General features: G+C 44.7%; 1 protein-coding gene across 5 annotated transcripts in view; it reads left to right on the top strand.

The window, feature by feature from the left end:
- Positions 1 to 11: 11 nt before the first annotated feature.
- TOX3 (TOX high mobility group box family member 3) overlaps positions 12 to 12,899 on the top strand; it is a 76,299-nt gene continuing 63,411 nt past the window's right edge. For 2 of the 5 annotated variants that reach the window (XM_038147866.1, XM_038147864.1), the window contains exon 1: positions 12 to 767. In XM_038147866.1, the coding sequence (XP_038003794.1) occupies positions 666 to 767 (102 nt within the window). In that variant the 5' untranslated portion in view covers positions 12 to 665. The remainder of the gene's footprint in view (positions 768 to 12,899) is intronic. The other 3 variants (XM_038147862.1, XM_038147865.1, XM_038147863.1) reach the window with 3 other exon arrangements.

Genomic DNA, 12,899 nt, shown 5'->3' with positions numbered 1-12,899 from the left:
CGGGCCCGGCCGCTCCGCCCGGGAGCGCTGCCAGCGCGGCGCCGCTCGCTCGGCACTTCGCCCCGCAGCGCGCCCGGCCAGCGAAGCCCTGTTGCACCGAGTCCGGGCTAGCCGCCCCCTCCCCGGCAGCGCGGGGCGGCCCCGCCGTGCCCCGCTCCCCCGGCGGTGACGGTCCCCCCGCCTTTGTCGGGCGGGCGGCGGCGGCCGGTCCGTCCGTCAGTCCGTCCGCGCCGGGCGCGTGGCTCCTTTGTGTACAGCAGCTGCTCCTGAATGCGGAGGCAAAGCCTGTGGCTTGGCACTGAGCTTTTAAAAAACAACAGCCCTCCCTCCCTCATTCCCTCTCCCCTGCCCTCCCTCCTTCCCTCCCCTCCCCTCCCCTCCCCTCCTCCCGCCGAGGTGGACGGGCATCCACCTGGGGTCCGCTGCCCACCTCTCCTCTCATCCTACTCTCTTCTCCTCCTTGTTTACCTGCACTTTTCCGCCTCCTCTTCCCCCGCTGTCCCCGCCGCCCCCCGGCCCTCGCTCGTCCCCGCTCTCGGGCAGGCTCGGCGCCCCGCAGCTCCGCTCCCTCGGCGGTTTGCTCGTGCCCCTACCCCGGGGAAGGCACTTGAAGGTGGATCTATTAAACCTCCCGGCGGTCTCTCCAAGTGGACCAAATCTCCAGCATGGATGTAAGATTTTACCCGGCTGCGGCGGGCAGCGCGCTCCCCGGAGACCCCTCCAACCTGGACTTTGCCCAGTGCTTGGGTTACTACAACTACAACAAGGTGATTATTCCCGCGGGTGTTAATTCCTCGCGTTGCTGCCCGGGCCGGTTGCCCGCGGACCGGAGTTGGGGCTCCGTCGGGGCGGGGAGGCTGGGGCCGGGGGATGCGCGGAGCCCGGGGCGGGTGCGCCCGCCGCTCTCCGCGGGGCCGGGGGATGCTCAGCCCCGGAAAGTTGTGGTCGGCGGGGCCGGGCGGCTCCTCCTGCCGCGGCCGCCGCGGGGCTCGCCCCGGGGAACCTGCCCTCGGGCGGTTCAGAGGGGTGCGAGCGGCAGACAGCCGGGAAGAGCTCGGGGAGGCGATCCTGCTTCCCGTGGCCGGCGAACAAAGGCGCGTCCCGAGCGCGCAGCGTTCGCGGTGGGGTCGGGACTTGCCGAACTTTCCCCGGGCGGAGCCGCGGCGGCTCCCGGAGCGTCAGGCAGAGCGCGGTGGGCTCGGACGGCCCTGTGAGGGGAGGAGGAAGCCTCCCTCTGCTCTGTTCTCTCGGCTCAGCGCGGCTCTGTTACGGCCAGTTCCTAACTAGAGGATTATCTAAAAGTGCATCAGCTGCTGGTACTGGAGGGTAACTAACGCTCCGCTTTGCCGAGGGCTGTCACAGAAGTTGCAGTTCCACTTCTGTCTATTCACACCTCTGCGGCATGTGCAGTGTTCGGAGTAAACCTTACAGTCAGAAGCAATAGTCATTTCCCGGTGTCTTACCTTCATTTACAGAAATATGTTTTAATAATATGGGGATGATTTACCACAAATTACCCAAAGTTGAGAATGACACTGTGACTCACGCTATTTTGAAAAAGACTTAGCTGTTTGCACTGTGATGTGTCAATAGCACATTGAGCTATTAGCACTGGGCCCTCACACATGCACATAAAGATCCCTTTCACGCTGTGTTTTTCCTGGTGCTATGTTTGTCCAACCTCTGGGGCCTTTTGTGAGGCACTGTATGAGATGCTGGGGAAAAGAAGGGTGCTGCATGAAGCCTGAACTTACGTTAAACACTATTTTTTTTTTCAAAAATCCTTTCCAAACGAAGAGATAAACTTTGCTGAAATACAAAGATCACTTTCAGAGAGAGAAGTAACGTTCGCTCAAATAGATTTAGTAGCTGGAGAAAACTTTCTCCTAGAGAAATCGCGCCTGGCTAGATGTTGTGGGCGGACTCCGGTGTCACTCTGCAGGCCGATGTCCATCGGGCCGCTGCTGCTGAAGCCGGGCAGGCGGGGCGCGCTGTCCGGCCCGTGTCCAGCTGTCCGGCCGGTGTCCCGCTGTCCGCGCTGTCCGGCCCGTGTCCGCGCTGTCCGGCCCGTGTCCCGCTGTCCGGCCGGTGTCCGTGCTGTCCGGCCGGTGTCCGTGCTGTCCGGCCCGTGTCCGCGCTGTCCGGCCCGTGTCCGCGCTGTCCGGCCCGTGTCCCGCTGTCCGGCCGGTGTCCGTGCTGTCCGGCCCGTGTCCCGCTGTCCGGCCCGTGTCCCGCTGTCCGGCCGGTGTCCCGCTGTCCGGCGGTGTCCCGGGGGCGCGCAGGCCGCGCATGCGCGCGGGGCCGGCGTTGCGCGGCTTTGTTCGCGCGGAGCGAGCGCGCAGGGCCGGGAGTCGCGGAGGAAATGTCAGCCCCAACTGGGAGCGCTGCTGAGGACTCCGGCAGCTCTGAAATGCCTCGTAAATGTCCGCTGCTGGCTGATAAGCCGGCTAATTTTGGAAACTTGCAGCGCTTACTGGCAGCCAGCGTGTTTACTGTAAATTTCACTTGTTCTGTGACTTTGCTGTGTTGTGCACGGCGTGCGCTTAATTCAAGCTCAGGTGCAGGTTACTCTCTAGGCTCTTTCTAAATTTCTTTGTACGTCCAAAATTTTTAATATCTTCTGAATACCGGTAGCTTCTCGTGTCCATTAACTTGCTGCTAGAGCACACTTACATATACCCTTTCAACTGTATTTCCCATCGTTGTACAATGGGAACAGAGTGTGCATTCAGAAAAAGTCAAAAGTAACTAACTTTTGGCCTATTCAGAAACACATTTCAGTTGCTGTACTCCTGAACATAATTTTGGCAAGTACCTCGTAGGCCAGGCTTCTGGTCTGCAGCAGAAAATATTTTAATTAACAGAGCACAGCTCATGATGCCTGTGTCTTATAATGGATATCTTTGTATGCAAAAGGCCTGATCCGGAGCAGGCTGACACACGCAGAATTGGGTTGCTGTTGCTGTGAGCTCTTCATTGGCTCAGCTGGCAAAACAACAACGGGGTGTACAGGTGTTTCAAGGACAGAAGAATAATTTGTGAATGAGTTCCTAGAAAGGATGGGCCTAACCGTGTTAATCTAATCTCATTTTCTGCATTGTTTATAATCTGCAATGGGAGTCCTTTTAATTTTGTGGGGGTTTTTAATTATTCTGATAGAGTACATCTCTTTTGATATCTTGCCTCCCTGCCTCGCTTTCCTTGTCTTCTGTCCTTTTCCTTGTGTTTCTAAGGAAAATAAATGATTGTTCTGTTAGGTACTGAGATGACCAGAAGGCACCGAAAAAAAGGGCTGAAATATTTACTCTGCTGAAGTAAATGTGAGAACTGTTATTGATTTCACTGGGGACAGTATTTCACCTCAAGTCTTTCTGAAACTCATTTGAGCGTCCTGCCCACTCATCCATGCCTGCTTCATTGTTAGGAGCTGAATCCGTATTCTCCTTGTGACAGTGACATTGCCTGTGACAACTGCCAGGAAGCAGCATGATGGCAAGAGTAAACAGACAACGTGGTTGTATATATGTGCAAAAGCAGAATTATTTATGTGAAAATATTCTCAAGATCATTAAGACATAGAGTTGATGGTGTATGGCCTGCCTGTGGAAAATTGTATCTTGCATCATAGTGTCTAAAAATACCAAATTTAAAGCCTTTTAGTGCAAATACACTGCACCCTGTGAGACAATGCTGCCTTCCACCTGCGTGCCTTAAACAGAATTTCCCAGGACTGCAGGGTTTTCGTCCTTCAGTGGATGCAACACTGGTAGGAATGTGGCAGACTGACCTGTGAACCCCCAGGCAGGACAGGGGATCTCAGGGTGCCCTGTGAGGAAGGGTCAGAGGTGGGAGGGGAACTGCATCCTGAGCTCTGGGTTTGGAACCAGGCTTGCTGAGGAGCTGTGCTGGCCTTGGCCTGCAGGTAGCCTTTGCTGGATTCCATCCCAATTGCTTTCTAAGTGCAACGTTGTGCTTTTGAAATTGGTGCTCAGGACTGGATAAGAAGACCTAAGGGTGAGGGATGTCATCTTGGGGTGTTTTGGAGGAGGGTTGGTGTTGAGTACGTGACAGGTGTTTGGAATGGACTGATGTACATACACATCCCTGCCACCACTGGTAGTACAGCTGTTTTAGGAGGTTCATGGGGGCTGCTTTTGGTGAGGTGGTGCAACATGGCATGCACACGGAGAGCGCACGAGAGGAAACGGGCACAGAAGTGCAGTGATTTGTCCAAGGTTACGCAGTCGGTCACTGACATAATCAGGGCCACAACCAAGGTATTCTGAGATTCAGTCCAGTGGTTTATGCTGAATCTCATTTGCTCTAATAGGATTACTTACATGTTTAAAGTAAAGCATGTGCTTAAGTGCTTTGCTGGATCAGGGCCATATTTGATAAGTTTTCAGCCCTGATGTGAGAGTGCATTACTTGACCCTGCATGTGTGTGCCTGGTGGAGGTTCGGGATAACAGCGATCCATTTCTGCTTCATGGAATTGCACAAGTGAAACCATGGTTTGCCTGCTTCTAGAAGAATCCTGCTGCAGTATACTAAAATAAAAATCACCAAAAAGGAGCTATAAAAATTACAGAAAGTTGAAAGAGACCAGCTGTTGTAAAACATTCTGCTTCTGTTTTGAGCCCTTTTATGGTTCTGCAGATGGAGAATAATTTTGGACATTCAGTACAGTTGAGTAGCTTTTTCTAAACAAACTTTTTCACTTATTTAGTAAATTATATGTCTTGTACTAAAAATATTTAGGGAACTAGTATTCATCCTGGCATATACTTTTTTTTTTTTAAGGATCTGTAGTTCTTATAATGCCACTTGGAAAAAGTGAAAACTCCAAAACCTAAATACATACAGCTCAGTGCTTGAGTTATCGTATTAAATTCCAGAATCCTTACTTCATTATTTAGCTGCCTGCATTTTATAACGTTTATCTCTACTACACAGATTGTCCTTGAAGGATACAAATTTCAAACTCACATACCTTAATTTAGGCACTACCATACATATGAGATTGTTAGAGCTTGATGTTTTTGGCTGAAACATTTTTCATTTTACAAAGGAAGCTCAGGAAGTTTATCTTGTTCTTCCAGAGGTAAAGCAAAAACAGCAGTAGTTTAGTAGCAGCTAAACTGGGGCTCTAAGTCATTCCTGTTAGAGTGCGTTGTTAGGAAAAAGTGGATTACAGTTATGCAGATAATTTAAAACTCCTCTTCTTGAAAATTTAGGGTAGCTCTATATGCATAGGTTTTCCTGTCCTGCAGCAGGTGGTGGGAGACAATGGGTGCATGCATGTTGCTAAGATAGAAAGCTCCATGCTCACTCATCAGCTGCCCTGCAAATAAGCCTGTTTACATCTGGGCTCTGCTCTGGTGCAGAAGGGGCAGTCTCTGCTGCTCTGTGCTGAGCTCCTGTGTGTATCCACAGCCTGACATGACAGAGGTGGCCCCAGCTGATGGGAGAGGCCACAAAGCACCAGGCAGCTCCTGCAAAGTGGAGGTGTGTAGCAGAGACACAAATACAGGTCTTGTTGGAGACAACTTGGGCAGGGGATTGGAAACTTTCTGTTGCAGTAACAACACAGTAAATGATATTTTATCACCAGTATTTTCCACTGATCATCTGGCACACGTGGCAAGTGTGCTCAACTGCTTCTTTCCCAGAACAGCCAGCTCCTGCCTTGGATATCTCAAAACCTCAGGGCTGTGTAGTCAACTACTGCTAGGGAGCAAAAAAATTCCCAAAATATTTGTCTGTCCAGTCCAGCACTAAAATTGTTGGATATATAATTCCTAGTCCCTGCAAGAGGAAGTAAAATGGTCGGTCACATGAGTATGTCCACCAGAATGAAAATTACAATTTGCATCATCACCCCACCTTGCATTATGCTGTTTTGGAGGCAGAGTCACCCCTGAGGCTTTCTGACATAGCTAAGAGCTGGCTGTGAAACAGGAAACCCCTGTATGCCACAACTGGGCAAGAACCTGTGGTGCTCAGAACGAGCACCTGTAATGGGGATACTGATTGGATTGTGCAGTGTACAGTTCTTCTGTTGCTCGCATAATGCAGCTCCTGTACTGGATGTACCATTTGCTGGTTGAGAGTTGATTGTATAAAAAATATACTTTGTAGAGGTAAATTTTTAGAAATATTCCTTAGATGTTTTGATTACAGTGGTTTACAACCATATCAGTAAGATGCTTGCAATAATGCACAGTAATACTTGAAGAGTTTGAATGTAATGCTCAGGAGATATTTGGAGTACTTAAGGTATGTGTGGAAATCACTAGTGGGCGGAGTTTTAAAAACAATGATATTTTGTAGCAGTCACAACTCTGGGGTATGGGTGCCATGGACACGGAGACCCACTTTACACCTCTGGCTCTGGGGTGAGGAAACACTGGCCAAATCCACTGGGATGACAAGAACCTCATTCCCATAGTACCACCCATAGTACACCGTGTTGTACTTCACAGTCAGGTATGCAGTCCAGCCTAACCTTATAATGAATTATTGCAAATTTATAATAAAATCTAAAATAGAAGCACAGGAAATAGCAGCCTCTGTTCTTTGGCAGATGCTCAAGAGAGGCTCTCAGTTGTGTGATTCATTTGTTGCAGTTTTGTGCAGTGTCTGACAAAGCGAGGCCAGTCAAACTGTGACCTGTGGTTTGTGCTGCAGCTTTTATTAAATTTACAGTTAATACATGCAACACATATTTGTTGAATTCTGATACTCCTTAAAAACCTAAGTAATGCTACTGAGCGATGCTGATCAAATTTAAGAGGGGAAGAATTTGTACAGCACTAATCCTACCTTTTTATCTGTAATCACTTTTCTACTGCCGTAAAATTGAGTACTGTTATACAGACCTAATGGCAGGGTTGAATTTTCAAATGCTTCACACTCTTATCTGATAGCTGTGTTCTGTACTGTTACCTGTCTGTGTGATGTATTTATAGAGTGCCAGTCACCACAGTATCTTTGTGATGATTGCTACAAAAATTGAGAACTCTGAGGTGAAAATCTAATCAGGACTTTAGATAACAATGTCACACAAGAGCCTTCTGGTCTTTGCCTCTGTGCTCTGTTCAGATGAAAACTTAGATGAGATCATGCTTGCTGCCACGTTATTCATTATTTATTTTTGTAACAAGATTTCTATTTCACATCTTTTACACTGATGTTAGCATGTGTCAAAACAGTCCAAATCCTGTTTTGAATATATTCTGTTTATACCTGAAACAATGTATTCAAAATCACAGGCATTACAGGGCAGCTGAAATATTAAAACCAAAAGGGGAGACTGTCATTACACAGCTGCTTCTGTCTTGGGTAACCTTGAATATCCAAACAGATGTTTTCATGAACTTCTTCATTCACTTCATGGTAATGGGAAGAGTAGCTGAAAATATTATTTTCATCACATGAAAAATAACTGAGTTTTATGAGCAGAGTGCTGGAAATATGATTAACCAGTGCTGCAGACTGAGTTGTGTTGGAAAAGATGTGCTACTGAAAATAGACAATGTTAGTTTATAATAGAAAACTGTTTTAAGCAAAAAGTTCATCTAGTTTTCAGTTTGTTTGTACAGTTCATGTTCCAGCTCTTGGCATCAGTGTTTGCTGTTTATTCCTGCACAACCAGTTTGCCCAGCAGCCACATTTGGTTTTAAAGCTCCATATCAAGAGGGAAAAGAAAAGCAATCCATTCTCAAAAACTGTAAGTTGAAAGTATCCCTTGTGTCAAAGTGCTTTTCACATCCATATAAGACCCATTCAATGTGGGCATCTTTCACTTACTTACACATGCATTAGATCAGGCCTGACCTTGGTATTTCATGGGAGAAATTTTTATCCATTCAATGTTATGTTTTCACTGTTTTAAACTAACAGCCCTTCTTACTGTCTGGGTCACCAGAGCCACATGTTATTGTTTCTGGCCAAAGACTTGTGAGAGCTGAGACTAACATGGAAAAGAGTGGGTTGTGACATAGGTTAAAAACAAAGGCTGTTTTGGGATGAAATGCCAGGACTTGGACTGGTAACCTCTGAAATAAGGGATCAGAGGTCTCAGCTACTGGCTGGGGTGAGAGCTGCAGAGGCAGCAGCACAGGGATCTCCTCCCTTTCCTGATCTGCTTTACCATGTGTGTAAGTGATGGTTATGTTAAATCATTATGTTAAAGCAGCACATTTCTCAGACAGATACATTTGCATTTGGATTTTCCTTTTCTACAGTAAATATTCTGAAGAGTTCTGATCAAGTGGGCAACCTAACAATAGGTTGGAAATACATAAAATTACCAGCATGGTAGGATTTGTGGGAAATGAAGTCTGTGTGCAGATGGCTGAGATCACTTGAGGCAAGGTGTCTTCATCTCTCCCTTTGATTTCCTTAAGAAATTTTGTCAAGAGAAGCTCTGCTCTGTTTGGCATTCCAAGTGGTTATAGTTAGTATTGTAATTATCTAAGCAGTTAATGTGAGAGAAATTAGATGGGAACTGAAATCTAAATAGTTTTAGCCATCCAAGTTAATGAAGTAGGGGGTTTTTGTTTGTTTGTTTTTGTTGTTGTTGTTGTTGAGGGGGTTTTGTGCATTTTTTGCAAGGAAACAACATGAGCTTTATGAATCATCCATTCTATCCCAATGGGACAATGCCTGTATTCAAAGTCACTGAATTATATAAAGGTTTGTAGGTTCAGGACATATTTAAACATCTCAGTATTGATTAACTGTCTAATTTTGATAAGAAAATGGTGTTAAAACCATGCAAAAATCAATTGCTGAATGTTGGAGTAGCTTATTTTCAGAGCAGATAATATTTATCTGCCATTCTTTTTATGCTACTCTCTTTATGGTTGTAAGGCTTACACAAATAGTTGAATTTGTGAATGATTTGAGATACTGTATTTCAGTACTTGGTATTAATAAAATTAGTTACTAAGAAAATGGTTTTGTTAAACCGTACTTTTATCAGTAAATTGTTTACCTGATAGAGGATTAACAGTCCTCTATTTACATTCTTTAAATAAAGAAGAATTTTATTAGGCAAGGGAAAAATAATCATTTTGTTTGCTTTAATAGGTTAATGGTGTTACTTTTGTGGTTTCCTGAAAAGCATGTGGCTGAAATGATGAAGAGGGTAATAGGTGGTGGCTGTGTAAATATGGGGCTATTGTGCTATTGATCTTTTGTAGCAAAAAACTTGGTCGTCGTGGTTTCCTACCACAACCCAACATGGTTCTTTTTTCTCCTTTTGTTTTGCTTGATACAGTTTGAAATATGCAGTATACTTTACATTTTAAAAAAGCCTATTCTGTATATGTGGCGAAACCCCCAGGGTTTTACGATGCATTCTCTGCTCTTTTTCACAGCAGAACTTTAGGTAAAAACATGACTGCTCTCAAAACTACACTGGACCATAGATGTAAATACACTGTGAGGTGCAAACACAAAAGCTTAGTATAGATTTGCACTACAAAGCAATCATGAGAGTAAATCACATGTTTATGCCTATGTGACTTTCTCTTTGTGGTTTTATGAGAATGTCCAATTGCATGTTGCAAATGATAAGATGAAGTCATTTGTATCAATTTATTTTGTCCTTCCAAATAATTTGCAATTTCAGGATATTGTTAAATAAAAGGATCTAGCAGATGCTTCTGCTGTCCTTTCCTCCTGACGTTTTTAAATCCTACTTAGAGCTATCTTTATGCTCCTGTGGTGGTGCAGCTGAGACCCAAGGAGAGCATGTGGAGTGGTAAATCAGATGTTATGTCACACAGGGCAGCCAGGCTTCCTAAACAGCGGCTTGCATCACTGCTTCCATGATAGAGATCTACCTGCTGTTTATGACAGAGCAGAAGTGCCTTTGTTTCCTTCTCATACTTTCATCTAAGCCCCTTTTAATGTAATAGCTCTGTGCTGGGGTCTTGGAGGATGCTTGTAAGGTGCATTGGGTATTGTATGGCTTCTGTAATTGTTTCAAGGATGTGACAAGCCCTCAGTGTGTGCAGTCTCAGTTCTCAGGGTTGTCTCACCTGGGTCTGCCTCCAGCACTCTGAGTCAGCCGTCCCTGTGTGTCGGTGGCTGCAGTGCAGTGGTTCAGTGCCCCCTGCTCTCCCTGGCCTGCTGATGGAAATAATGGTTTGTTCTGAGATTTTTCCCTTCCTGGAATTCGCTTTGTGGGTGCCTTTGCTGTGAGAGGGCTCTTGGAGTGTGCTCTGCCCCAGCACATTCCTTGGGTGACTTTCTCATCTCCCCGTGGCTCTGCCGCCTGCTCTGCCTTGAGCTGGCTGGCTGATGGCATGTACCAAGAACCTGACATGCTTGGAGCCACCACAGCTGGGACAGAACCTCAGGGTTTGTGCAGCTCAGACTGAATTAGGTGACAGACAGGCAGTTTAATCTGGGGCTAAATATGACTCAGAGTGATAAATCAGAGATCATGTGAAAGGAAAATATGTTCATGAAATACCTCAAGCAGGCAAACAAACAGCACTTCAGTGTTGTGCATACACAGGTGTGTGGTATGTCCGGGGTGCAGCTTAGAGATCAATCTCGCTCTTCTACCTGTAATTCTTCACAACACACAGCTATAGAATGGTAGTGTGAGCTTCTGTGTTTATTCTGCCTCAATCTGCAGCTATAGCTTGCCCAGTTTAAGTAGAAAACTGTTTTTCTAAATTTAGTTGGCAAACAACTTGTGATGGGATAGCAGCCTTTCTCTGTCTTCTCTGCTAGAAAGTGTTTGAGTAGGGACGGTGAAGATTGGCTTTGACTTCTATCAGCACAAATATATTGCTGGTGATAACATATCATAGGAGTATGCTGCCTATCTCCTGTATTCTTGTCTCTAGTAAATAGCAATTTTTCAAGGGAGGTCTTAGAATTTGCCCTTCTGTTAATAGTCTGGGGGAGAGTTTGCATACCAGAAAAGAATCCTTATTCTTCACTTGATAACATATTAAAGGGCTTGTATTTTGTTTTTGTTTTTTGTTGTTGTGGCTTTTTGTGGGTTTGTTTTATTTTTTTTAATTTTTTTTTTCAGGTTTGTTTTAGGTTTTGTAAAGAAAATTGGCAGCTATTGCTTGTAATACATGTAACTAATAAATGTGAAATTGAAAACGTGACTCTTGGACAGTCACACATTTTTAAAGCTCAGACAATGTCTATTGGTTTGCACCAGTTCTAACACAGTTCCACTGCTTGGAAAATGTGGGGAGGGGCACTTTACTCCTGCACAGAATACCTGCATTAGGATAAAAACCTCTTCTTTGGAGATCATGGGGCTCCTTATGATGGCTTGTAACATTTGGATTGCTAACTAACTGAGTCCCATTACAGTGCACTCTGCATCATATTCCCTGTCATTTGTGTGTTTATGCAGAATTATTTCTAAATAGAAGCTTTTAAGGTTATTCCATCATGAGGCATAAGTGAGAGACAGTGATAAAAAGCTTGATTTATTATGAATAACTGCAGGTGAACACTGTTGTTATGCCTCATTCTGAGTGTTTCTGTGACTCAAAAAGGACTCCATTAAAATACCATGACGTCAATGGAGTATTTTAAATGCATATGAAAGGATAAAGTCTAGAAATCATAATAGTAAAAGTATTTATCCATATACTTTTAGACTAAATAAGGCATTTATAGATCTTCTGAGTTTCATTTATTCTCTGTGTGGGTGAGACCTGATATGAAGGATACGTTTTGCTTTCTGCTCCCCCAGATGTAACCTTTTTTCTTTTAAAATAAATGTGAAAGTAGACGGGACAATATCCATGGAGGAAAGTTATTCTGTACCTTCAGACTCATAAAATCAGATTGATACTTTGCAGCTGCAGTGAGCACAACCAGTGCACCACCAATCTGCCACAGAATTTTAACAGTGAGAAATCTTTGACCTTCTTCTGCTTCTTCTGCTTCTTCTCTTTCTTCTTCTTCTCCTTCTCCTCCTTCCGCTTCTTCTCCTTCCTCCTCTTCCTTTTCTTCCTTCTTCCTCTTCTTCTCCTTCTTCCTCTTTTTCTCCTTCTTCCTCTTCTTCTTTCTTCTTCCTTCTTCCTTCTTCCTTCTTCCTTCTTCCTCTTCTTTCTTCCTCTTCTTCTTTCTTCTTCCTCTTCTTCTTCTTCTTCTTTTGAATGATTTTTTTCCCCAGCTCTTCTTATTTTGCTCATTCTTAGAGTTTTGCTTTATCCTCCACACTTCTGTGGTAGGAAGCAGTCTTTGCATTATCTGTTGCCAAAGGAAATGACCATTTGTTGATTTAAAAGGATAGAAAAAGGGATGTGAAACACCTTGGGAACACTGCTAAATATTTACAATTGGAGGATCAAGTGTTTTCAGTCTCTCTGAGTTCTTAAACTTCTTTCTTTTGTTGGCAAGAAGCAGAAATAGAAGGGGGTGAAAATGCCTATTATTCCCATTTAAAATTTTTCCCTAGATTTTAAAGAACTGATACTTGCTTCTCATTTGATCAAAAGAAAGAGGCAAGTTCATCTTTGCTTCTTGGTTCAGTTTGTTTATGGCAACCAAGGAAAGGAGCTTGTATCTGCAGTCTTTCCCCCCAAAACTCAAGTATCCAGGGGTCTTTGAATGCAGAAGTGAGAAATAAGAAGATTTTAGATGATGAATCTCAGTATGTATGCTAGAGCAAGGCCAAGTTGCTTATTGATCCCAGCTACTGAAGCTGATTTATGTTTATCTTTAAAAAAATAATCAATCAGTGAGACAAACTGGACTTCATGTAAGAACTGATTTAAAACATATTCAGCTTTTTCTTTCTCATCCTTACTTTATAAGAAAATCTTCTGTGGATTCAAAAGGAAAGGGTGCAATCCTGCTCTTGCACATAGGAATACACTCTCTTTAAACAAGAAAGTTGTA

This window comes from Motacilla alba, chromosome 11 (assembly GCF_015832195.1).
Source record: "Motacilla alba alba isolate MOTALB_02 chromosome 11, Motacilla_alba_V1.0_pri, whole genome shotgun sequence".
Taxonomy (NCBI): domain Eukaryota; kingdom Metazoa; phylum Chordata; class Aves; order Passeriformes; family Motacillidae; genus Motacilla; species Motacilla alba.
This window is presented reverse-complemented; position numbering and strand designations above follow the sequence as displayed.